We start from the raw sequence: 26,378 nt of genomic DNA, 5'->3' as shown, positions 1-26,378 counted from the left end.
CTGACAAATTGTACCAATGTTTCCTTAGGCCAGTATCCCAAGGCAATAGAAATAAAATGAAAATAAACAAATGGGGCCTAATCAAACTCATAAGCTTTTGCACAGCAAAGGAAACCATAAACCAAATGAAAAGACAACCTACAGAATGGGAGAAAATGTTTGCAAATGATGCGACTGACAAGGGTTAATTTCCAAAATATACAAACAGCTCATACAACTTGACAACAAAGAAACAAACAACCCAATCAAAAAATGAGCAGAAGACCTAAAGAGACATTTCTCCAAAGAAGAAATACAGGTGGCCAATAGGCACATGAAAAGTTGCTCAACATAACTAATTATTAGAGAAATGCAAATCAAAACTACAATGAGGTACCACCTCATGCCGGTCAGAACGGCCATCATTAAAAAGTCTACAAATAACTAATGCTAGAGAGGGTGTGGAGAAATGGGAACCCTCCTTCACTGTTGGTGGGAATGTAAGTTGGTGGAAAACAGTATGGAGGTTCCTCAGGAAACTAAAAATAGGATTACCATATGATCCAGCAATCCCACTCCTGGGCATATATCCAAACAAAACTATAATTCAAAAAGACACATGCGGACTTCCCTGGTGGCGCAGTGGTTGAGAGTCTGCCTGCCAATGCAGGGGACACGGGTTCGTGCCCCGGTCCGGGAAGATCCCACATGCCGCGGAGCGGCTGGTCCCGTGAGCCACGGCCGCTGAGCCTGTGTGTCGTACCGCAAAAAAAAAAAAAAAAAAAAAAAGACACATGCACCCTTATGTTCATAGCAGCACTATTCACAATAACCAAGACATGGAAACAGCCTAAATGTCCATTGACAGATGAATGGATAAAGAAGATGTGGTACATATATACAATGGAATATTACTCAGCTATAAAAAAGAATGAAATAATGCCATTTGCAGCAACATGGATGCAGCTAGAGATTATCATACTAAGTGAAGTAAGTCAGAAAGAGAAAAGACAAATACCTTATGATATCACTTCTATGTGGAATCTAAAATATGACACAAATGAACCTATCTGTGAAACAGAAACAGAATCAGGGACAGAGAGCAGACAGATAGTTGCCAAGGGGGAGCGGGTAGGAGAGGGTTGAATTGGTAGTTTGGGATTAGCAGATGCAAACTGGCGTATATAGAAGGGATAAAAAACAAGGTCCTACTGTATAGCACAGGGAACTCTATTCAATATCTTGTGATAACCTATAATGAAAAAGAATTTTTTAAAAAAGAATATAGATATATGCACATATATATGTATAACCGAATCACTTTGCTGTACACCTGAAACTAATACAATATTGTAAATTAAGTAGACTTCAAAATAAATAATTAAAAAAACCCCACAGTCCTTTAGCCTTTTTCACCTGGTGGTGTCATTGGTATTGTAATTATTCTCATCTTCATTATCTGAACTCTTAAAATACATGGTCACAGTATTCACATTGTTAAAAATGAGACTATCACCATCTCAATCCACAGGCCAAGTCAAAGGTAGACTGCTAAAGTCTCTTAAGTTACTCACTTCAGTGCCGTCACTCAGAGTGATGCAATGATGATGACCCATTAGAGTGAACCATAAATCACAGTTGACAACACAACATTAGCTGAATTTATGTCTACTTTTTTTGGGTTAGATTTACTCCTATGTATTTCTTTTTTTAGCAATTGTAAATGGTATTGTATTTTTACTTTCAGTTTTCATTCCTATTATATAGAAGTATGATTGATTTTTATATATTCATCTTATATCCTGTGACCTTGCTGAACTCACTAGTTCTAGGAGGGTTTTTTTTTTTTTAATATATTCCTTGGATTTTCTTTGTAACACATCATGTCACCTGCAAATAGGAACAGATTTGTTTCTTCCTTTCTGATCTGTATGTATTTATTTAATTGAAGTATAGTTGATTTATAATAGTGAGTTTCAGGTGCACAGCAAAGTGATTCAGATACATATATATATATATATATATATACACACACATATATATATATACACACACACACATATATATTTCAGATTCTTTTCTTCTTAAAAAAATTTATTTTTAAAATTATTTTTATTTTTTTGGCTGCTTTGGGTGTTCGTTGCTGTGTGCAGGCTTTCTCTAGTTGCGGTGAGTGGGGGCTACTCTCTTCATTGTGGTGCACAGGCTTCTCATTGCAGTGGCTTCTCTTGTCGTGGAGCACAGGCTCTAGGCACGTGGGCTTCAGTAGTTGCAGCGCGGGCTCAGTAGTTGTGGCTCGTGGGCTCCAAGCGCAGGCTTGGTAATTGTGGCGCACAGGCTTAGTTGCCCTGTAGCATGTGGGATCTTCCTGGACCAGGGATCGAACCTGCATACCCTGCATTGGCAGGCAGATTCTTAACCACTGGACCACCTGGGAAGTCCCTCATATTATTTTCCATTATAGATTATTACAAGATATTGAATATAGTTCCCCATATTATACAATAAATCTTTGTTGCTTATCTATTTTTTATATAGTAGTGTGTATCTATTAATCCCATACTCCTAATTTATCCCTCCCGCACCTCCCTTTCCCCTTTGGTAACCATAAGCTTATTTTCTATGCCTGTGAGTCTCTTTCTGTTTTGTAAATAGATTCATTTGCACTATTTTTTAGATTCCACATATAAATGATGTCATATAATATTTGTCTTCCTCTGTCTGATTTACTTCACTTAGTATGATAATCTCTAGGCCCATCCCTGTTGCTGCAAATGGCAATATTTCATTCTTTTTATGGCTGAGTAATATTCCATTATATTTACTTTCTTTATCCATTCATCTTCTTTATCCATTCATCTGTTGATGGACTCTTAGATTGCTTCCATGTCTTGGCTATTGTAAATAGTGCTGCTATGAGCATTGGAGAGCATGTATCTTTTAGAATTAGAGTTTTTGTCTTTTCTGGATATATGCCCAGGGATGGGGTTGCTGGACCATATGGTAGCTCTATTTTTAGTTTTTTAAGGAACCTCCATACTGTTTTCCATAGTGGTTGCAGGAAGGTACATTCCCACCAACAATGTAGGAGAGTTCCCTTTTCTCCGCACCCTCTCCAGCATTTATAATTTGTAGACTTTTTGATGATGGCCACTCTGACCAGTGTGAAGTGATATCTCATTTTGGTTTCGATTTGCATCAAATCAAATCAAGTGAGGTTGAGCATCTATTCATGTGCCTGTTGGCCATTTGTGTGTTTTCTTTGGAGAAATGTCTACTTAGGTATTGTGGCCATTTTTTTAGTGGGTTTTTAAAAATATATATGTTGAGCTCTATGAGCTGTTTGCACAGTTTGGAAATTAACCCCTTGTCTGTTGCATTGTTTGCAAATATTTTCTCCCATTCCGTAGGTTGTCTTTTCATTTTGTTTATGGTTTCCTTTGCTGTGCAAAAGCTTTTAAGTTTGATTAGGTCCTATTTGTTTATCTTTACCTTTATTTCTTTTACCTTAGGGAGCAGAGGCTGATCTAAGAAATACTGCTATGGTTTATGCCACAGAATATTTTGCCTATGTTCTCTTCTAAAAGTTTTATGGCATCATGTCTTATATTTAGGTCTTTAAACCATTTTGAGTTTATTTTTGTATATGGTGTGAGGGAGTGTTCTAATTTCATTGGTTTACATGAGGCTGTCCAGCTTTCCCAACACCACTTGCTGAAGAGACTGTCTTTTCTCCTTTGTATATTCTTGCCTCCTTTGTTGAAAATAATTGACCGCAGGTGTATGCGTTTTACTTCTGGGTTCTTTATTCTATTCCATTGATTTATATGTCTGTTTTTGTGCCAGTACCATGCTGTTTTGATTACTGTAGCCTTGTAGTACTGTCTGAAGTCTGGGAGGGTTATGCCTCCAGCTTTTTTCTTTTTCCTCAAAATTGCTTTGGCAGTTCTGGGTCTTTTTTGGTTCCATATAAATTTTTAGGATTGTTGTTCTGGTTATGTGAAAAATGTCATGGGTAATTTGATAGGGACTGCATTAAATCTGTAGCTTGCTTTGGGTAGTATGGCCATTTTGACAATATTAATTCTTCCAATCCAAGAGCATGGGATATCCTTCCATTTCTTTGAATCATCTTCAGTCTCTTTTATCAATGTTTTATAATTCTCAGCATATAGATCTTTCACCTCCTTGATTAGGTTTATTCTTAGTTTTTTGGGTTTTTTTTTTTTTTTGACACTTTTTCTTTTGGCTGCACCATGTGGCTTGTAGGATCTTAGTTCCCTGACAAGCGTGGAGTCCTAACCACCAGGGAATTTCCTTTGACACAATTTTAAATGAATTTTTTTTTTTTTTTACTTTCTCTTTCTGATATTTCATTGTTAGTGTAAGGAAATGCAACCGATTTCTGTATACTAATATTGTATCCTGCAGCCTTGCTGAATTCATTTACTAGTTCTACAAGTTTTTGTGTGGAGTCTTTAGGGTTTTCTATATAGAGTATCATGTCAACTGCATATAATGACAATTTTACTTCTTCCCTTCCAATTTGGATACCTTTATTTCTTTTTCTTGTCTGTTGTTGCCAGGACTTCCAATACCATGTTGAATAGAGGTGGTGAGAGTGAGCATCCTTGTCTTGTTCTAGAGTTTAGTGGGAAGGCTTTCAACTTTTCACCATTGAGTATTATGTTGACTGTGGGTTTGTCATAAATGGCTTTTATTACGTTGAGATATAATCCCTCTACATACACTTTGGTGGGAGGTTTTTTTAATCATGAATGGATGTTGAATGTTATCAAATGCTTTTTCTGCATCTGTTGAGATGATCTTGTGGGTTTTGTCTTTTCTTTTGTTATTGTGGTATATCACATTGATTGATTTGCATATGTTGAACCATCTTTGTGACCACAGAATGAATCCAACTTGATCATGGTGTATGATCCTTTTAATATATTGTTGGATTCTGATCTGTATTTATTTTTAATTCCTTTTCTTGCCTTACTGAGGTGGCTAAAACTTCCAGCATTATGTTGAATAGCAGTGACAGAGTGCACATCCTTACTTTGTTCTTTATCTTAGGGATAAGGCATTCAGTCTTTCATCATTAAATATGATGTTAGCTACAGATTTTTTTTTGTAGATGTTCTTTAGCAAGTTTAGGAAATTCCTTTATTCCTAGTTTGCTTAGAATTTTCATCATGAATGGGTGTTGAATTTTGTCAAATGCTTTTTTCTGCTTTAATTGATAGGATCATGTGATTTTTCTTCTTTAACCTGTAAATATGGTAGATTGCATTGACTGATTTTTAAATATTGGATTCTCTTTACTTCCCTGGAATAAGTCCCATCTGGACATGGTGTATAATTCTTTTATGTAATGCTGAATTCTATTTGCTAATATTTTGATAAAGATTTTTGTATCTATATTCAATAAGGATTCACTTAAAAACTATCCTTTTTTTAAACATCTTTATTGGAGTATGATTGCTTTACAATGTTGTGTTAGTTTCTGCTGTATAACAAAGTGAATCAGCTATAGGCATACATATATCCCCATATCCCTTCCCTCTTGTGTCTCCCTCCTACCTTCCCTATCCCACCCCTCCAGGTGGTCACAAAGCACCAAACTGATCTCCTTGTGCCATGCAGCTGCTTCCCACTAGCCATCCATTTTACATTTGGTAGTGTATATATATCAATGCTACTCTCTCACTTCGTCCTAGCTTACCCTTCCCCCTCCCCAGGTCTTCAAGTCCATTCTCCACATCTGCGTCTTTATTCCTGTCCTGCCCCTAGGTTCATCAGAACCATTTTTTTTTTTTAGATTCCATATATATGTGTTAGCATACGGTATTTGTCTTTCTCTTTCTGACTTACTTCACTCTGTATGACAGACTCTAGTTCCCTCCACCTCACTACAAACAACTCAGTTTCGTTTCTTTTAATGGCTGAATAATATTCCATTGTATATATGTGCCACATCTTCTTTATCCATTGAACTGTTGATGGACACTTAGGTTGTTTCCATGTCCTGGCTATTGTAAATAGAGCTGCAGTGAACATTGTGGCACATGACTCTTTTTGAATTATGGTTTTCTCAGGGTATATGGGTATTGCTGGGTCATATGGTAGTTCTATTTTTAAAAACTATTCTTTTTTTAATCTTAAGGTTTATCCTTTCACTGTTTATAAGCAAATATACCCCCCCGTTTTTTAGGTAACTGGCAACATACTATACACATTTCTCTCCATCTTTATTTTTTTACTTTATTTTTTACTTAACAATATATCTTGGAGAGAGTAAGCTTCAAAAACAAATCAGGGATGACATCAAGGCAAATGGTACAGTTGGATGCTCCAAAAATCAGCCCTTCCACTGAAGCAACCAGTGACAATTGACAGAATCGACTTTTTTGGAACTCTGAAATCTAGTAAATACTTACAGCTCTCAGAGGAGTGTGTAAAAAAGAAAAGAGATGCTAAATGTTGACATTTAAGGTCAAGTCACTGGGACTTCCCTGAAGGTCCAGTGGTTAATACTCCATGCTCACGATGCAGGGGGCACAGGTTTGACCCATGGTCGGGGAACTAAGATCCCAAATGCCACACCATGTGGCCAATAAATAAATAAAGTTAGTATTAAAAACATAGTTTAAAAAAAAAGATCAAGTCACTGACTGATCACTGAGATATTAGAACAGAAACTTCAGTGACCACACACGATAAGGCACATAGTCTTTGCAAAACTAGTTTGGAAAAGTTACTAAACAAATGGATGACTATATCCCTCAACAAGCAACAACAGCAAACTCGGGAGGAGAAAAGAATCTGATTTCCAGAGTTACCACATTATAATATTCAAAATGTCTACTGTTCAACAACTACAAAAAAATTACACAGCATACAAAGAAACAGAAAATATGGCCCATTCACAGGAAAAGAAATTGACAGAAACCATCCCTAAGGAAGCAGACATTGGACTTACTAGATAAAGACTTTAAATCAACTGTTTTAAAAATACACCCAAAGAGCTAAAGAAAAGCATGATAAAGAACTAAAGAAAACCAAGAGAATGGTGTACGAACAAATAGAGAATATCAATAAAGAGACAGAAATTATAAAATGGAACCAAAATTCAAACAAAAAAACAAAATGCAAACAAAATTCTATATTGTTATGCACCTAGAGAATATCATACTAAGTGAAGTAAGTCAGAGAAAGACAAATATTATATGATATCACTTATATGTGGAATCTAAAAAATAGTGCAAATGAATCCATTTACAAAACAGAAACAGACTCACAGACATAGAAAACAAACTTATGGTTACCAAAGGGGAAAGGGAGGGGGAAGGGATAAATTAGGAGTATGGAATTAGCAGATACAAACTGCTATACAAAAAGTAGGTAAGCAACTAGGATTTACTGTATAGCACAGGGAACTATATTCGATATCTTGTAATAACCTATAGTGGAAAATAATCTGGAAAAAAATACATATCTGAATCACTTTGCTCTACACCTGAAACTAACATGATATTTTAAATCAACACTACTTAATTAAAGAAAAAACGCTATGTTGTTATTGTTTTTCCTTTCCACACTTGAAAAAAGATTTCACCCCACTCTGATTTTGCTCGCACGGTTTCTGAGAAGTGTGGTGTAACTCTTATATTTGTACCCTCCCTCCCCAGCTTCATTCAAGATTTTCTCCCCACTGCCCCCTCCCCCACAGTTTGAATAGACTCCAATCTCTGGCTCTCTGACCACAAGAGCGTCCCCTCTGTGATCTCCTTGCTGCCTCCCTCTGACCTCGTGGGGACCCCAGCCTGGACTCTCCTCCACTTTCCACCAATCACTCTACCCTCCACTTCTTTCCTTGCCCAACTTAAGAGTCCCCTGGAAACCACTTGAGCAACCCTCGCTAAGGTCCACTCCTCCCTTGCCTGCTAAGCAACCTCTACCTGGTCAACTCAATAATCTGCCCACAGCTGCTGCTGAGCCCAGCTGGAGAGCAGCCCACCACCTGGGACCCCCACCATGCTTCCTGGGGTCACTGCAACCCCATGACCTCTCACAAGCAAGAGGGCTCTAGGGGCCCTGGGTATTCTTCCATTTCCCCTGGCCAGTCCTCTCCCCGGTCCCCATGGCAGCAGCTACAGTTGGGACCTACCTTTCTCCACTGTCCTTAAACCTCTGGGACCAGCCACCATCTCCCCTCTCCTCAGCTACTAACTTCACACCTACTTTGCATACACACCTATACAGGAACCCCCAAATGTCTTGAACAGCTCTGTTTCCTCTGAAATGTTTCAAGCATCCAGAAAAGTACAGAGAACGGAGTAGCTACCACAGAAGTGAAAAGTCAGATTGCCTGGGCTCAAACTGTGAATCCAGCATTTACTTAGCTTCTCTGTGCCTCAGTTTCCCCCTCTGTCAACTCTGTGCCTCAGTTTCCCCCTCACAGGGCGGTAGGCGGAGTGAACGAACTCATATGCGTAGAACGTTCAGTGAAAGCTAGCTCTTATCGGGTCATCTTTCCTCTTGACTCAATTGAAGAGAGAACTTGCTGTAAGGCTAACCCCTTGGGTGGGCTTCCAGATCCTTTCCCAAGTCCCCTCTGCTGGCTGCTGTAATTGACTTCTAAACAGACTTCCTCCCATTTAAAGCACACAGACACCCCTCCCCATGTGCCAAATGCCCTCCAGCAACCACCCTCTCCATTCCTCTTCCTTTCAGAGTCAAACTTCACTTGTTCTCTGCACACCCTCCCTCCCACTTACCCTTCAGCCGGCCATAAACTTCCCTTCCCCTGAACCCACTCTTCCTTGAAATCACCAAATGCCTCCTTGAGATGTCATCCCGTGGGCACATCTCAGTCCCCATCTGGCCATTCACAGCAGGATTTGACTTTGCTGACCACTCCATCCTCCTTGAAACACTCTCCCAGCCCCCCACAAACTCAGGGCCACCTCCCTCTGCATTGCCTCACACTCTCTGGTCACTCTCTCACAGGTGCTGCCCTGAGACCCTCGACCCTCTGTTCTCTCTCCACCCCCCCCCCCCGTTCTGGACCATCAGACCCATGCCATCGAACTTCACTTACCACAAGTTGTCCCAAGCCCCCAATTTACATCTCCAATCCCAGCTTCTTTACTGATTGTTCAGATCCATGTAGCCAACTGCCTGCTGGACAGCTCCTCCTAGATGTCTGAGAAACCCTCAGACTCAGCATGATCAAAATGGAGCTGATGGGGCTTCCCTGGTGGTGCAGTGGTTAAGAATCCGCCTGCCAATGCAGAGGACATGGGTTCAAGCCCTGGTCCGGGAAGATCCCACATGCCGCGGAGCAACTAAGCCCGTGCACCACACTGCTGAACCTGCGCTCTAGAGCCCGTGAGCCACAACTACCGAAGCCCGCGCACCTAGAGCCCGTGCTCCGCAACAAGAGAAGCCACAGCAATGAGAAGCCCGTGCACCACAACAAAGAGTAGCCCCGGCTCACCGCAACTAGAGAAAGCCCGTGCACAGCAACGAAGACCCAATGCAGCCATAAATAAATAAATAAATTTATTAAAAAAAAAAAAAAAATGGAGCTGATGGGGCTTCCCTGGTGGCGCGGTGGTTGAGAGTCCGCCTGCCGATGCAGGGGACGCGGGTTCGTGCCCCGGTCCGGGAGGATCCCACGTGCCGCGGAGCAGCTGGGCCCGTGAGCCATGGCCGCTGAGCCTGCGCCTCCGGAGCCTGTGCTCCACAACGGGATAGGCCACAACAGTGAGAGGCCCGCGTACCGCAAAAAAAAAAAAAAAAAAAAAAAAAAAAATGGAGCTGATGGCACAAGCACTTTGGGCAGAATCTTCTAAAGGAGAATGCACGCCCACGCCGCGGCTCACAATCCCACTCCTCGTGTCCAACAGTGTATACATATGTGCACCAAAGCACATGTACAAGAACGCTCACAGGACCACTGCTCATGAGGACGCCAAACTGGAAACTATTCAAATGCCCATCAACAGTAGAGCAGGTAAACAAATGTTGGCACGTTCCTATGCTAGAATACCCGCCCACAGTACTGAAAATGAATGATTTATCCAACAATATGGATAAATCTCACAAACATTATGTTGAGCAAAAGAAGCCAGACAGGAAGGAGTACACACTGTACACTTCCAATTATATGCTTAAGCTGAGCTGTGGTGCTGGGCGTTAAGACCCTGGGGAGCAGTAGCTGAAGGGAACAAGAGGGGGCATCTGAGTGCCCTGCAGGTGATGATTCCCAGCCTGGTCCTCGCCCTGGGTGCTAGTTACACAGCAGTGTTTGGTGCAAATCACTGATTGTGGTATGTGCACTTTTCTGCATAAATTTTATACTCCAATGAGAAGTCGAAAAAAACAGGACACATCCTCTTCCCCATCAAGCACCCCCTCTCCCTGGTGTTCTTTCTCTCAGAGAATGGTCCCAACTTTCCACACAGTTGCCCAAGTCAGAAGTTGAATGTTATTCCCTGCTGTTCCCCGCTCCTTGTCATATACAGCCAAGCACTATCACTCTACCTTCCAACCATGTCTCAAATTCACCCACTTCTCTTCACCTCTACTGCCTCTTCCTTAACCCAGACCCAGCTCCCCCCTCTCCCCTGCTTCTGCAGCAGCCTCCCAGCCTCCAATTTTGTCCTTCTGAGTCAACCCCACACAGCTGCCAGAGGGACTCTTCTGGAATGAAAATCCGATCTCCCCTGGTTAAAAATTTTCAGTGATTTCCTAAAGCCTCCAGATGAAGCCCACCCTCCTGCTCTGGAGTCCCAGGGGCTCTGTGTTCTGGGGCTCTGACTCCACTCCAGCCCCAGCGCTATGCCCCAGGAAGTCTCACTAGCCTTTGCACAGGCTTTTCCCTTGGCCGGAACCCTCTCCACCCCCTCATCCCTGCTCTTCCTGGCCGAGGCCCACACGTCCTTCAAGCCTCAGCTCAGATATCCTCCCACCTCCACAAAGGGTTTGGGCCCCCTTGGGCTGTCACAGCAGCGTGTGCTGCCCCCATCCCAGCACATACCACACTCACTGTAGTGAAACTGGCTGCATGTGTATCCACTTCCCCCACTAAACCTTGGGCTCCGTGGAGGAGGCCATTGTGTGTGCCTTGTTCACTACTCCATCCCCAGAACCTAGTACGGTAGAAGCTCAGGAAGGATTCGTTGGATGGATGAAGGACCCCAGAAAGAAGAAAAACATCCCGGCTGCAAAGTGCTGAAGGCCTGGGGTGGATCTCCAAGGGGGTTGGTGAAAAGGTAGGGGGAATTTCCCCCTTAAGAGACAAGAGCTCTAGAATTAAACATCTTAGAACATCAGAGCTTGAAGGGACCTCAGAGGCCATCTAATAATCCACTTTTTTTTTTTTTTTTTTTTTTGCGGTACTTAGGCCTCTCACTGTTGTGGCCTCTCCCGCCGCGGAGCACAGGCTCCGGACGCGCAGGCTCAGCGGCCATGGCTCACGGGCCCAGCCGCTCCGCGGCACGCGGGATCCTCCCGGACCGGGGCACGAACCCGCGCCCCCTGCATCGGCAGGCGGACTCTCAACGACTGCGCCACCAGGGAAGCCCCTAATACTCCACTTTTTGATTTATTCATGAGAAACCTAAAGGAAGGAGCCACTGGCTGGACAAGAACGGGCGGGAGGAGGGAGAGGCGGCAGCTGCAGAGTAAGGCAAGGTGATGATGAAAGTGAACATTTAGTGTTGACAGGGCTCCTACGATAAGTAAAGATAACATTCCTTCTGGGGATGTTGGTGGGGTCCCACAGGTGGCCCGCTTCCCAGGTCTCCCCAGTAGAGCTGGACTCGCCTCCTCACAGTGACCACTAGATGGCGCTAGCTCACCAGGCAATGAAGAGAGCAAGGGCTGGCCGGCTCACCCTCTGCTTCCGTCCTCCTTCCTAAGTTCCTCCCCTCAGACCTGGCACTCTGTGAGACCAGCTGTTGTGGCCGTGCCCAGGTGGCATAATACTTAGGCTTCAGGGAACAGCCTGCTTCAACAAGGTACCTGTTTTCATGCCAGAGAGAGGGTGGGCAATGGACTCTGACCTGGGCATTGGCCAGTACTGCCCCTTCTCCCTCCCACCAGCCTCCCAGAGGCACCTGACTGACTGCCCCTCCATCACCCCTCCACCAGGGGCAGGACTCTGGCCAGGCTGACACCTGCTCATCTTGTTGGCTCGGGCGAGGTGCAGTGGGTGGCACTGGTCCCACTGTATCCTCTGGCAACCTCGTCACCCTGGGCTGGCAGGTGCCAGCCCAGTGGCTGGTGGCTTCAGTCCTGCTGGTCTGACAGGCCCCTTTGGGGCCATATGGCCCCATCTGGGAAGCTGCTTCTGCGCTAGAGTGGGACAGCTTGACGCCGGTGCCTGCTCCATGCTGCCCCTTTTCCTAACCCCACAAGCATACCCAGCCAAGATGATTCAGCCCCTCTCCAGTATTAGGGGGTCTCAGTTATTCATTCAACAAACATCTACTGAGCACTGAGGTTGTGTGTGCCAGGACCTGCCCTATGTAACTGGAAGGTAGTAGTGAACTGGACAGATGCAGTCCCTGGTGTCCTGGAGCACAGAAGGCAATGGGGCACCAGATACTAACCTCACATTACCAATTGTTTAATTGCTCGCTTAAGTCCCTAATGCTGCAGTTTTAATCCACTTCTAGAACTCTTGGACTTTCAGAGCAGAATGCAGCATAGAAATTATCCTAACATAACCCACCGTCACCACCACCCTTTCATGATTCCAGGATTCCGGACTCCCAGCCCAGTGCTCTTTCACTTTACTCAGGAGCGGCAGTGAGGAGGGAAGGGAGTGAGGCCTTTGTGAGAACCGTGTGAGGAAGATCGACTCTCTGCTTTCTCTGAATTACCTGGCCCTTCTCTGTCTCAGTTGATGGATGGATGAATGAATGAGCCCCCGCGAAGGGGCTTATCCGACGCTTTGGAGAGCTGGGAGGTCCAAAGCAGGCCCTGCCCGCCTCCCCCGCTCTCATCCTGGGAGGGGGAGCCGGCCTGCCCAGTGCCCTTCCTGCCCCCAGCGCCGCGGGCTCTCTAGGCGCCCTCTTGGCAACAGAACAGAGGGCATCCAGAGCGGGTGGTAACTCGTCCCGCCACGGGCTCGGAGCGGCGGGCGATAGGCGCTGGGGGGACGCGGAGATAGACAGATAGCTCTCCCCTAGCCCGCCCCCCGCCCCCACCTTTCCCACACCTCCCCGGAGCCACCTGGACCTGGCGGGCACTCCTGCCCCTCGGCCCGCGGACTGTGGCCCTCTGTCTCAGCCAACGGCAGCTATCAAAGCCCTTAGAACCCTGGCAGCCCGCCCTGGCGGTCTGACTTTGGCAAGGGGCACAGAGCCCCCTGCACGCTTCTCTACCGGACAGAGTCTATGAAGGAGACCCTTCCTCGGGGCTGGGCGAGACTTGGGGAGGCCGCAGAGGCCAGGACTGACCAGAAGGTGGAGCGCTGGCACTGCGTGTCCCTGGGACGCGTCAGCCGTCCAGGCAGGGAAAGGGGACAGGAGAAGAATTGACGGGGAGCCCTGCGTGAACGTTATATGCAGCAAGGAAATGATATTTGGAGGAGCTCCCCCTCCCCCCACCAAGAAAGGCGGAGAAACAGAATTGAGAGTGGAATGGATAAATGCGCTAAAGCGTTGGGAACCATTTGGATGCCCTAGAGGCCTGGCCTTGTGGGCTAGACAGAACTGGGAGGTGGGGGTCCCCGGGGAGCAGAGCCTCTTCTTCAGAGCTTTCTTGTGGGGAGGGGGTTCAGTGGAGCATCATGGTTCCCAACTACCAGAGATCGGGAAGGTGCTGAGTTCTATGTACATAGGTTTACAACTACACATTCACACACAGACACCCCATCCCATGGTCCTCCACTCACACTGCTTACAGCCCCCCCCATATACACTGGTACACTTTCTCACACTCACACTCCTGCACTCACGTACATTCTCTGCATGTAAATGAACTCTGTACCTACTGCGGAACACTTGAAATCCTCCCGTCACACACCTCAAGTACACGCATCCCCTACCCCTGACCTCTAAAAAGGCCCACACTCCCCCGGTGCTGTCCCAGATACACAGAATCTGCCCCCAAACTTACCGAAGCACACAGATATCCAGCCTGTGTCCTGCCCATCCTCATGGGGACCCCAGGTTCCCTGTTCCCTCCAGCAAGCCTAGGCCATCTCTGAAAGTTTTGGAGATAACTTTAACATCGCCACACACAGGCTGTGCACCTCCACCCTCTCTATAAGCCCCTCACCCACACACCTGCCTACCAGGCCCTCTCCAACAGGACCCTCCCTGGACCCAGTGATGACTTTCATAGGCCCAGGGCACTTTTGCCTGATGGGCCCCTTCCTCCATTAAGAATATATATATTTTGATTTATACTTTATGACTGCATTGCTGTAAAGACAATAAATAATATACACTCAACCATTTTCTTCAACCTAAAAAGTTCTCCTTTCTTCTGATTTTAAAAGAAATTAGAACATTATCAGGAGCTCTGGGGGCTTCTACTTTGGGCGTGTTTATCTGCCTGTCATTTCCCCCCACACACACACCTTGGACCACCTCCCTCCACAAACACCCAATAGGCAACTTCCCCTCCTTCTCTGTCGCACCTGAGCCCACCTTCCACCCACAGCCAGAGAGACAGACAGACTGAAGGATCCTGGGGACTCTACAGATAGACACCCTCCTCCCACTCTTTCCTTCAGAGACACTGGGGGTTTATCTGGGCTGAGGGAGGGACCCACAGGAGGAGGAACAGAGGGGTCTGTGTGAGTGTGTGTGTGTGTGTGTGTGTGTGTGTGTTGGGTAACAACAAAGAATGAGAGAGAGAGAGAGAGAGAGAGAGAGGAACGAAAGAGCTCAAGAGCATGTTTTGCCTGGAAGGCAAGACTTGCAGCCAATCAGAGCGCTGGGGCCTCCCTCTGCGACTCCACTATTGAGTCTATAACCGGCTGGCCGGGCGGAGCTGGTAGCATTTGACTGTGGCTTGGGACGCTACGAGAAGCGCGCCGCGACCGCCGGAAGCCCGGCGATGGTCTAAGCGCCCCTCGGCCGACCCTCCCCAGAGACGCTGCCGGGCCCTCCCCTTGCCCTCCGGACACGCACCCCCGCCTCGTCTCCTCCGCCTCCCCCGCGCTCCTGCCGGTTCCGGCGCTCCGGCCGAGGCCAGCCCGGGGGGTGGCGCGGCGCCCGCCAGGATGAGTGGCTCCTTCGATCGCAAGCTCAGCAGCATCCTCACCGATATCTCCAGCTCGCTCAGCTGCCATGCGGGTTCCAAGGACTCGCCCACCCTGCCGGAGTCTTCCGTCACTGACCTGGGCTACTACAGCGCTCCCCAGCACGACTACTACTCGGGCCAGCCCTATGGCCAGACCGTGAACCCCTACACCTACCACCACCAGTTCAACCTCAACGGGCTTGCAGGCACGGGCGCGTATTCGCCCAAGTCCGAGTATACCTACGGAACCTCCTACCGGCAATACGGAGCCTACCGGGAACAGCCACTGCCCGCGCAGGACCCAGGTGAGGACCACAGGGTCGCGGGAGAGTGGGGGACACGGGGAGGTTCCCGAGCGAGCGAGAGAAAGGCGAGGAATTGGAGCGGAAATCTAGGGAGGCGCCCCGGGTAAGAAATGTACCTGTCCGAAGTTAGAGAAGGTGGGCTAGATGACCCCCAGAGGGGACAGACGACCTTCCAGTCCCGAGACTGCGCGCCTTCGGGGCGTGGTGCGTGTGCGGCGCCGTGGTCCTGGGTGAGGATCCGGGTGAGCGAGGCGAGGACGCAGGGGCTGTGATGTCAGAGAACCTCCTGCTCCAGGTGCTCTCCGGGCACTTCAGCAGGCGGTCCTCCATCGGGCTGTAGAGGGCTGGCGGGTAGGCAGCGGGCGCTGGAAGCTCTGCGACCCCGCTTTGGATCTGGGCTGGGGGGGGGAGGGAGAAAGGTGAGGGGGACACGGAGAGAGACCCCTCAGAATTACCGGAACAGGGAAGGAAGCAGCAGCGGAGAGTGGAGAAACTGAAAAAGAGAAAAGTGGAGTCGGCGTAAAAGTGGAGAGACAAAGTGAGAGAAAGGACACAAGAAAGGAACAGAGGAAAGGGCGAAGGAAGGAAAGAAGAAGGGAGTCTGATGTGTCTGCAACTTTTCTGAAAATCTAAAACTATTCTAAAATAAAAAGTTTAAAGAACAATAAAGGAAGGGAGGACGGAAGGGAAGGAGGGAGAGAAGCGACCGACAGCGTGGTGCGGGTGACAGGGCGGCGGGCAGACGGTGGCGGGAGCTGCGGAGAGCGAGGCGGCGGCCGTGCGCGTCCGGTGGTAGCTTGGCGCCGGGACCGCGCTCTGGAGGCGCGGAGCTGGGAGCGGGGGAGCGCCGCGTCGCGGGCGGCCGCCGGCCCGGCACTGTGGCCGCAGCTCCCACCCGGGGCGCCGGCGGCGGAGCGAGCAGCCGGGAAGTCCCGGGGTGAGTAGGTGGGCCGGAGGGTGGGGTGTCCCGCGGGGCCCATGAGGGCCCCGGGGTCGCAGGCCGAGGCTGAGCCGCCCACTGACCCGTGCGTTGCCCTCAGTGTCCGTGAAGGAGGAACCGGAAGCCGAGGTGCGCATGGTGAACGGGAAGCCCAAGAAGGTCCGAAAGCCGCGCACGATCTACTCCAGCTACCAGCTGGCCGCCCTGCAGCGCCGCTTCCAAAAGGCCCAGTACCTGGCGCTGCCCGAGCGCGCCGAGCTGGCCGCGCAGCTGGGCCTCACGCAGACGCAGGTCAGTGGTGGGCGGTCGAGGGCCGCGAGGACTCGGCGGGGCCCCGCGGGACCCCGGGACTCCCCAGGCGCTGCTGAGCCTAGATGGCCTCTTAAGTTCCCCGCAGGGCCTTGAAACCCTTGCCTGTGGGTGGAGGGGCCCCCGGATCTCAGCCTCTGTTGAAGTTTGTGCATTAGCACGTGTGCAGGCGTGCAGATTTGTGAACCTGTGCCACTGAGTCTCTCACAAGGAGAGATGTCCTCCCTGCACCCCAGAACTGACAGCTCCCACAGGCCCCCAACAGTGTGGGTCACTCACAGGGTTGGTTACTGATAGGAGTCTACACCGTGTCTCCCCCCAGGCTGGGCATGTGTGTGTAAGAGGTGTACGTATACATGTATTCATGTATATATTTGCACACAGGCTAATGGATCTGTGTACACGTGGGAAAACACACTTAAGGAGTGAGACCTTTCACGGGTCACTGTGCTTATAGATGGCAAGGCAGATGTACTTGACTGGGCACGGGGGTGAGTGCATGTACAAAAATGTGTGCTTGTATCAAAAGACTGCATTCCTGCTCGGCACCCAGTGCTCCACCCCTTTGTGTGTGCCCGGAGCCAAGAACAGAGATTCCCCACAAAGGCGGACAGGAGCTCAGAGGTGGGACTCCCCCACCCCCAGTCTGTCCCTAAAGCCCCCAGCAGCCTGTCACTGCTCAGGGGAGGAGTGGCGGACGCCTGGCTCCCTACAGGTGTTGACACACGGGCCTGGGTTGCGGCTGCGTGGGGCCTGGTCCGCCGGGAATCTGGGTCACCCGGTGAGGAGCTGATTCATTGTTTGTACCAGTCATGGGGTGGAGAGCAGCAGGGGGAGGGGGAGAAACCCCAAGGGAAATCTGGGGAATCATGGCTCACCTGCTCCCGAGTCCCCAGGTCGCCCCCATTAGCCAGCCCTGGAGGGCTCCTGAGTGTGTGAACGTGGGTGCTCACCTCTGCAGGGTGTTTATCTGGCTGTATCTGTGCGTGTGTGTATCTTTATAGCCTGGTGTCTCGTGTGTGAAGCTGTGAGTGCGTACGTTGCCGCGCGTGGAGATGCTTATGTGGGTGTGCATTTGTCTCTGTGTATCTGTGCACCTCTGCTTCTGGGTTTCCAATGTGAACAAAATACCACAAACCGCCCATCTCCCACCTGGGCTGCCTTTTCTTCAGTGCTTTACTACGTCAGTAGGATGGCTGGCTGTTCTGAGTTCGTTATTTGTCTTAACTTATTTGAGCATCATCATAACCCTAGGACGTAGGTAATAGTGCTGCCATCAGCCCCATTTTGTAGATGAGGAAAGCAAGAACCAGAGAGGTTAAGTAACTTCCCCAAGGTCACATGCTTTGGACCTAGACAGTCAGTAGTTCCTGGCCGAAGTTCTGTCCCCGACAGAAAAAAGATGCTGGCCTGGGGGTTCGGGTGCCTGGGTTTTGCCTGGATCTCGTGTGACGGTGGGTGCTGGCCTTGCCCTCTCTAGGCTGGGTTCCCTGATGGGTTTTCACTCAGCGTTCTGCGAGGCTAACTAGCTCCTCCTTTCTTCTCTGGGGCAGGTGAAAATCTGGTTCCAGAACCGCCGCTCCAAATTCAAGAAGCTGTACAAGAACGGGGAGGCGCCCCTGGAGCACAGCCCCAATAACAGTGATTCCATGGCCTGCAACTCACCACCGTCACCCGCCCTCTGGGACACCTCTTCCCACTCGACTCCAGCCCCCGCCCGCAGCCAGCTGCCCCCGCCGCTCCCGTACAGTGCTTCCCCCAGCTACCTGGACGACCCCACCAACTCCTGGTACCATGCACAGAACCTGAGTGGACCCCACTTACAGCAGCCGCCACCTCAACCAGCCGCCCTGCACCATGCCTCCCCCGGGCCCCCGCCCAACCCTGGGGCTGTGTACTGAGCACCCACCTGGCCTGAACCTCTCACGAAGGAACCCCAGGACCAAGCAGAAGGCGCCTCCGTCCTAGCCGACACTCAGGAATCATGGAGGAGCACAGGGGAAAGGACACCCCTTCTCCCCCTTCCCTTGCCCCTTCCTCCAGGGACCCAAGAGCTTCCAGATGAAATTTGCATGGACCAAGGATGCCCCCTGAATTTCCCTTCCCCTGCCTAGACACTGGGGTGCCCCTCCAGATGTTTGGGAACTTCACTGCAGCTGGGACAGCTGTTTCCCTTCTGCTCCAAGAGCCTGGATTGGCTTTAAATGGCTCATCACCTTCCAGATTCTAAAACTTAGTACCGAGTCCCTAGACTGGATTCCTTGGGCACTGGGGACACCGCGGAGCGTCTTCAGGTCAGGCCTGGGCTGGGGCACCAGGCACTGTGGATTCTGGGACCTGCCAGGCCTGAGTTCCTGCCATGGGGACCTGGGCTGCCCCTTAACTGAGCATTCCCTCTGCCAAAAAGACATTGAACCTTGAGACTGGGACTCAGGGTGGGGACCTCAACGAGCCCCGCCCTGAACTTTTAGCCCTCATTTAGGGTTTGAGGGTTAAACCAAAGAAAAGCCCCCAAGTAAGGGAAGCTTTTAATATTTGTGGCTTTAGAGAGAACTCAAGGAGCACCTCCCCTCCCCCGCTTTGGTCGGAGGGGAGGGGTGGGTCCCAGGCATCCTTCCCGAGGACCCAATTCTTCTTCCATGTACAGGACTTTGCACAACTTTGGTTTCAAAAGCTGTTGAAAAACAGGAAGACAAAGGGCATTGTTAACAGATAGGACCAATCTCCCCTGCGTGGGTGCCTCTGCTCGCCCGCACCCCACCTATTCCTCTCCTCCAGTAAGTTGGCAGTTTTGGCGCCAAACCCCAAATCTCCAAGGCAAGACAAACCCCAAAACACCCCCTTTCCGGTGGTCTTGGAAACGGATAATTCCCACCAAGACGGAGAATGTCGGGTGAGGTGCACGGGGCACATGGGAAGGGTTATAACTCGGTGCCTTTAGGGGTGAGGGGGTGGCTGTCTGAAGGGTCAGTGGCACTGCCCCTTCCTGGCCCAGACGCCCCCCAGAGCTAACTTTCCTCCACCCCTGATGTGGTCGAACATCGAAGAAAAGGAGAAGTAGAAGACTGTAGCTATATATATATATATATAGTATGTATTTTTTTTTAAAGCAACAGAGAGAAGCAGCCTCCTCCCTACTGTGGTTTCCTATTTATGTGGCCCTTTCCTCCTGGATGTACCTGCCTGTGCGTCGCGAGCTGAGAGAAACAGATGTGGGCTCCGGCTGGATTTGGGTTTGTGGGAGGCGCAGGCGAGAGGAGAGACGGATCTCGAAGAGTCCCACCCCAGGGGTAGAGGAACGAAGCCAAGTCCCACCCCCTCCCAGCCTTCTCATTTCTGCTTTCTTATTGGACCCATCTTTATATATAACATTAATAAAAAAGAAGAAAATAACCACTGAGCTCTTTGAACTGGAGGCTAGAGGCAGGCAGCTCTTGGCGGAGGGCCGGGAGTTGGGGAAGGTGTCTGGTGGGGAAAGCCCTCAGAGCCTCCAGGGTCTCCTGGGGGAGTCAGAGCCCTGGGGACCTAGTGCCGGGGCTCTGGGCTCGAGGACTGGGCTGGGCCTGGCGCCGGGTAGTAGGTACTTCTGACCCCATGGCTGCCCCCACGGTCTGGGGAGTGGAGGCTCCCAGCCCTGGGCCCGCCTGACTCCACGCTGCTTGTGGCTTGGCGTCCCCTGCCAGCCAGCAGCCCTCCGCCACTGCCACCGGGTCATCTCAGGGCTGCTCTGTGATCTTGGGCTCACACGCAGACACGCTTGCACATGCGTGTAAACCGCCTGCCTCCATGCCCTGGCCCCTCACCCTCCTGTCTATCCCTTTCAGCTGGGGGTGAGGGTGAGGCCTCAGGCAGGGGGAACGCCACTGGTCCCACAGCTGGCAGGGACCCCAGGCCACTGGGATCCAGGCTGGACCATGGAAACAGACAAGGGGTCTCCATGTTGACCTTCCCTGGGAGTGCTCGGGCCCTGACTCAGAGCCCTCTTGCTGCTGCGGCTGCCGGCCTGGGCCAGCAGTGCCGCCACCCTCCTCTTCCAGCTGCCAGACTCTGGGGACGGAGAGCTGGAGGTGGCAGGAGGAACGGAGGGGTGTGTGTGTGAACAAACGTCTTGGCACAGATGGGAGACAGCGTGAATGCACGCACACGTTTGTGAAGCCACCTCTCTCGCTTATACACACACGTACCAAGAAATGCATCTCTCTACCATCGCACATACACGGACTCCCACCTCAGGCAAACGTGTTGCCCTCTGAGGCCAGTACACAGACCCAAACGCACACCTGAGACATGGTAGCATCACATAAATATACAAATCGTACATTCCAAGGGGTACACAGGTGCACACACACCTCGCTCAAGTCACCCGAGTATCCCGTGCACACACACAGGTATAGGCAGCCCCTGTACTGGAAAAAGTCTAGGATGGAGTCAGCAACACCACCCAGCAGCCCAGGTGACCCAGCTTCGCCTGGAACCTCTCTGTCAGAATCTCAGTTTCCTCATCTGTCAAATGGGAACAACAATCCCGACCCTTTTGGCCTCTGTGGCTACGGTGAGGCACAAGGCAGAATAAGGCTGAGAAGGCAGAAGACAGAAGGGCCTTGTGGAACAGCAGGGCTCCAGAACGTGGGGGCCCTCCAGCCCTCACCTCACCCTCTGCCTCTCAGAAAATACGCCTCGCCTCCCCTCCCACCACGCCCGAGGGTGGTGGAAGGGAGGAGGGCCTCCAGCCCACGGACACCAGCCAGGCTGGCAAGGGTTAAGTGGCAGCTGCCAGGCGGGGCTGAGCTGAGCAGTTTGGGTTGAGGGCTGCGTGCAGGCAGGAGCAGCGAGGCGGCAGCCGGGCAGACTTACTGGAGACACTGCATTTTATTAGGACTGGGCTGCCAGCAAAGGGAGGGAGAGGGAAAAAAAAGGGCAGAAAGAGAGAGGAAGGAAGGAGGGAGGCTGGGCGGGCAGGCTGGCGGGCGGGCTGCTGCGGGATGAAAGGATGTTGTAAGCTCCCTAATTCCTCCCTGCTCATCCCTGCTCTGTCAGGCTGGATTAACTGCCCGGGTGACCTCCCTCAGGGTCAGCCCCGCCCCTCACCTCCCCTTCCTCCTCTCCTCACCTCCAGGCCAGGCAGGTGGCCCTCTTCACAGCCCTGGTGGGTAGGAGAGCCACGAGGACAGGGACTTGGGTGGGGGACCTGGCAGAGTGCCTAGGTGGGGTAGCTGAGCCCATCTTCTGCCAGGTGCTTCTTGACTACACCCGTTGCCTCGTGACAACCTTCAGGGAAGAAGGGGGGGCGAGGGAACCCTAGTCTGCCCTGAGGATCACTGTTCTCCAAACCTTAATAAGGGCTGGATTTGCTAAACTCCTACTCTACGCCAGGCACTTTGCATGTTATCCTCGCAACAGCCAGGGAGGGGGGTGGTATAGTGTTCAATTTTCAGATGGGGAAGCTGAGGCTCAGAGAGGTCCAATCTCTGTCAAGTTCACATACCTAATCCATGGCAATGCTGGGATTTGAACCCTGGTCTGTCTGGAGAATGCGTGCTCTTCATGGGCTTTTCTGCAGCTCAGGTTACTAAGACGCCAGGGCAGAGTGTCAGAGAGCTGGGCAGCTGTGCCCACCCCAACCCTCCAGGCCTCCTCCCTGAGTTCTTCCCTGGGAGAAGTGGAGGCGGGAGGGGCTGGGCTTCTTCCCCAGGGCTGATGCTTGGAAAAGCTTAACGCTGTAGTCAGGAATGTGCACGCTGGAGTCAGCTGACCTGGAGTCAGTCCTGCCTCCACTGCTTTCCTGACTGTGTGATCTTGGGCAAGTCACTTAACCTTTCTAAGCCTCAGTTTTCTCATCTGTAACCTAAGAATAGTGCTACCTGCCTGGCAGGTAGTTGTCTCAAGGACTAAATGGATAATATGTGTAAAACGTTTCCCAAGGCACCCAGCACATGGTGCGTACTGCTCGGGGTATCAAAGTTGCTGTTGACCATGGTGACAGTGCAGATGGGGTTTACTGCCCACCCAGCCTCCTGCCCCATCCCACCCTCAATGTGCCTGATTCAGACCCGGGCCCCTGGCTGCACTTACCACACTGGTCGATCCACCGATCTCTAGGTGCGCTCCAAAAAGGATTCAACCAACATTTATTGAGCACCTGCCCTGTTCCACGCACTGTTCTAGGAGCTGGTACCACGGATGACTGAAGCCTGGGGAAGGGAGGCACAGACCTGGGCTACGAGCTCCATGGCCAGAAGCAGGGCCCACCCTGGACAGGCCCCCAGCTGGGCAAACCTGACGCAGTCAGAGGGACTGGATGGGTTGTCAGAGGAAAGGGCAGGGGCAGGCGGTGGTGGGTGGGAAGGAAACGTAGAAAGCCTTCACGGGGGAGGTGGGATTTGAATTATGCCTCGAAAGAAGGATGGCAGCATGACAGGCAGAGATGGGGGTCTGCGAACATACTCCCTGGAGACCCCACCTGCAGAATAACTCCTCTCCTAGGACTCACGGGGTGCAGAGGAAGGCTTGTGGGCGAGCCTGAGAGCAGGAACCTCGAGGGCCCTCACGGGTTGGCTAGAGCTGATGCTGAAGGGAGGGGAGGCATGGACCCAGTGGGTCCTTAAAACCTTCCCCGGATGCAAGGCTCAGGGTCTGCCACTTCCCAGCCCCTCAGACCTGCTGGGAGCCACCCTGACTCTGAGAGCCTGGAGAAAGGAAACTCCTGCCCCTCTACTGGAAGGAGACGGCCCCTGCCCTTCTCACTTGTGGAAGTGGACGAGAAGGATGGTCTCTACCCCTGTCCTTGAGGCCCCTCCCTTTAAGGGGTCCTAGGCACTAGTGGATCTTAGAGACCTCGCCCCAAATCAGCCTCTGCACACCACCCGCCTGAGCAACACACCATCACTACCACTTACTCCCCGGGCCAGCAGAGCCCCCAACCTCCGCAGGGAAGGGATTCTGGGCAGCTGAGGCCAACCGGACACTTGATGTGCAGCCTCCCAGCCTAGGGGAGGGCTTTGGTTTGCCAAGTCAGGCTGAGTAGCATCAACTAAGCCCAGCGGGGATGGAAGAGGAGGGCAGGGGGATAACAGGAGGGGGAGGGGAAGGGAGAGCCTTCAGCCAGCACCCTGGCCTCGGTTTTTCCAGCTTTAATTGCAGCGTTAATCACCTTAACAAGCTGTTTACCAACCACCCAGCAGCCTGAGGCTGGGAGGCTTAGAAGCCAAAAAGTGCTTGGAGATGAGTTTCCTTGGCCCCAGGGAAGGCGGGTGGGAGGACGATGTTTATGGGGGCCCTGGTGGGGCTTGGGCCAGAGGGAACAGGTTGGGGGGATGGCAGAGAAGGCTGGAGCCAGGGAGTCAGGAAGGCCAGCCTCCAGCTCTTTTCAGGGGCCCAGTCCCCAGCCCCAGAAGTCAGTTCCTCAGGGAAGCCTTCTTGGACCTCCAGCCCGGGCCGCCAGCCCCTGGCTTTCTCCTTTGTCGCTCAGCCGTGCTGGTCACTGCTAGCCGAGTGATTCTTCCCAGGCCCCCAGTCCTAGCTCTGTGGAGGCAGAGCCTGTGTCTCACCTTTACTGTCTCGTCCCCCGCTTATAGCACTGGGCATGGACCACGTGGAGAATTTTTGTTCACCCTGGGGAGGGTTGCTGGGCTGCAGAGCAAGGGGCCTGGGGAAGTCTTTTATACCAAGGTCCCTGGGGGCAGAGCTGGGCAGGGTTTGAACTGGGACATCAAGCATGAGGGCAGGGGCTTTGGTGTGTCCACCCCATGCGCGTAGCGCTGACTGGAGAGCAAGATACTCAGTGGACATCAACTGCCCAGATGAGTAAGTGAAAAGAGCTCTTGGGACCCCTCACACAATCCCTCCCACTCCCATCAGATGAGGGAGTGTGGGGCTGAGGGGGGAATGATAACTGCTGTTGGGGGTCAACCAAGACAAGGAGAGGAGCACCTGGCACCCCATCACCAATCTCTGCTTCTGAGCGACTGAAGGAACTGACAGTGACTGCACCCTCACGAGGCATCATCTCTTCGGGAAGTGGCCGCAGAGCGACTGTGTTACTTGCCCAAGGTCACACAGCAAAGGAGGGGCAGTGAATTTAGGAGACCTCCTGGCAGAGGAGAGAGTGTGGAATTGGCCTGTTGAGCCCCGAGGTGGGCTGTCTGAGAGAATGAGTGACTTAGGGACCCAGGGCAGCTGGGATAGACACCTTGGTAGGAGGCAAAGCTGGGGAGGGGACTGAGACGGGGCGGGGCCTCAAGGCCCCAATTCCTGGGTTGTCTCCTGGAGCAAATGGGGGCAGGACTGGCAATGTCTGCTGAGTAGGCAGGGACCAGAGACGCCGCACCTTGGAGGATTAGGTGGGGCGGGGGAGGGGGTATCCCCCCACTCTGGGCAGTTCATCTTGCACCTGGTAAATGGCAGTGGCAGAAGCAGCAGCAGCAGCGTGTCCTTCCCTGCGCACTGAGGGCGTCTGGCCACATCATGCAACGCGTGTGGCATTGTCCCATGCCCACCCCTGGGGCCAGTCAGGCCTGCCCTGAGCTCAGGAATCACCAATGGGGGAGGGGGCGTGACATGCCCTCAGCTAAGGGAGGGTCAGGGGGAAAGCTGAGGAAAGCAGGAGGCCAGAGGAAGCAGGAGGCTGGCTGGTAAGGAAGGGAAGTCTCCCAAGTGCAGTCTCAGATCCTCCCAAGATCTGAGCAGTGAAGATGCTAACGGAGCACATACTGTGCACCAAGCCCCAAGCCAGGTGCTCTTACAGGCACCGTCTCAACTGCCTGGCAAGGGCAGTGCCATTATTATCCCACTTCCCAGGTGAGTTAACTGCGGTTCAAGAGGTTCAGTAGTTTCCCCTACAGTCCTCCAGTCTAGCCTTCTGAATCCCTGGCCTGCGGGCCTCTCACCACCCCATGGCCTCTAAGACTGAAATGGAGAGGAAGCAGAGACGGGGCCAGGCTCAGCTTTCCCTCCTGTTCCCAGATCTGCCCTGTGCCCTTGGAGACACCAGGGTGTCATAAAGTAGGACACACATGTGCAAACACCCAGGCACACGTATGAATACTTCTGAGCTCTAACCCTGACTTTGACGCTCATTCACTGTGTGTCCTCAGGTAAGTCATTTGCCCTCTCTGAGGCTCACTTTCCTCATCTATAAAATGGAGCTAATCATATGTATCTTTCAGGATTTCTGAGGAAATTAAATAACACATATAAAGGGCTTAACACAAAGCTTGGCCCAGTGATGGAGCTCAATAAACTATACTGTCGGTTCTAGATGAAACCAGCTTTTATGCAGTTAGGACACTCCTCAGTTGACCTTGCGAGTTCTAGGTGCCCTCAATGGGCCCAAAGTTGACCCTTCCTCCTAAGGAGGGGGAGTCTCATATAGAATTCCTCCCTCTACTGCGAAAGTCCTTTCTTGATTCCAGCCTAAGTCTGCCACATGCTTCAGATGTAATGGAAGGACAGCCACCCAGGACAGACCCCTGTGCTGGGCCTTAGCACCAGCAGAAGGGAAGAGGGCAGGGTTTAACACAGGCGTACCTTGTTTTATCGCACTTCACAGATATTGCCGTCTTTTTTTTAACAAA

At 51.0% G+C, this 26,378-nt stretch overlaps 1 protein-coding gene and 1 long non-coding RNA gene across 4 annotated transcripts in view; one reads left to right on the top strand and one right to left on the bottom strand.

Annotated features, from left to right (window-relative positions):
• Positions 1 to 16,515, bottom strand: part of LOC125962204 (uncharacterized) — a 42,417-nt gene extending 25,902 nt beyond the window's left edge. The window contains exon 1 of one of the 2 annotated variants that reach the window (XR_007473723.1): positions 15,674 to 16,515. This is a non-coding gene — a long non-coding RNA (uncharacterized LOC125962204). Of the gene's footprint in view, positions 1 to 9,085; positions 11,283 to 15,673 lie in introns of those variants that run through there. The other variant, XR_007473722.1, reaches the window with a different exon arrangement.
• On the top strand, positions 14,994 to 20,202 carry DLX3 (distal-less homeobox 3). Of its 2 annotated transcripts, XR_004478559.2 has the most exons (4): positions 14,994 to 15,557; positions 16,598 to 16,788; positions 18,360 to 19,583; positions 19,917 to 20,202. XR_004478559.2 is itself a non-coding variant. In XM_004282631.3 (3 exons), exons 1-3 carry the CDS (start codon positions 15,233 to 15,235, stop codon positions 18,705 to 18,707), a joined length of 864 nt encoding a protein of 287 aa, XP_004282679.1. In that variant the 5' UTR covers positions 14,994 to 15,232; the 3' UTR covers positions 18,708 to 20,202. The 2 variants fall into 2 exon arrangements, 1 of the variants encoding a protein (XP_004282679.1); XM_004282631.3 differs by having other exon boundaries at positions 18,360 to 20,202.
• The last annotated feature ends 6,176 nt before the right edge of the window (positions 20,203 to 26,378 follow it).

Source organism: Orcinus orca, chromosome 19 (genome assembly GCF_937001465.1).
Source record: "Orcinus orca chromosome 19, mOrcOrc1.1, whole genome shotgun sequence".
NCBI lineage: Eukaryota > Metazoa > Chordata > Mammalia > Artiodactyla > Delphinidae > Orcinus > Orcinus orca.
Note: the sequence above shows the minus strand (reverse complement) of the source record. Positions and strands in the feature narration are given on the sequence as shown.

Coding starts and splice junctions, on each gene's coding strand:
- DLX3 (XM_004282631.3), top strand. CDS start 15,233: ATGAGTGGCTCCTTCGATCGCAAGCTCAGCAGCATCCTCACCGATATC. Junction 15,558..16,597: donor ACTGCCCGCGCAGGACCCAG/GTGAGGACCACA, acceptor CGTTGCCCTCAG/TGTCCGTGAAGGAGGAACCG. Junction 16,789..18,359: donor TGGGCCTCACGCAGACGCAG/GTCAGTGGTGGG, acceptor TCTCTGGGGCAG/GTGAAAATCTGGTTCCAGAA.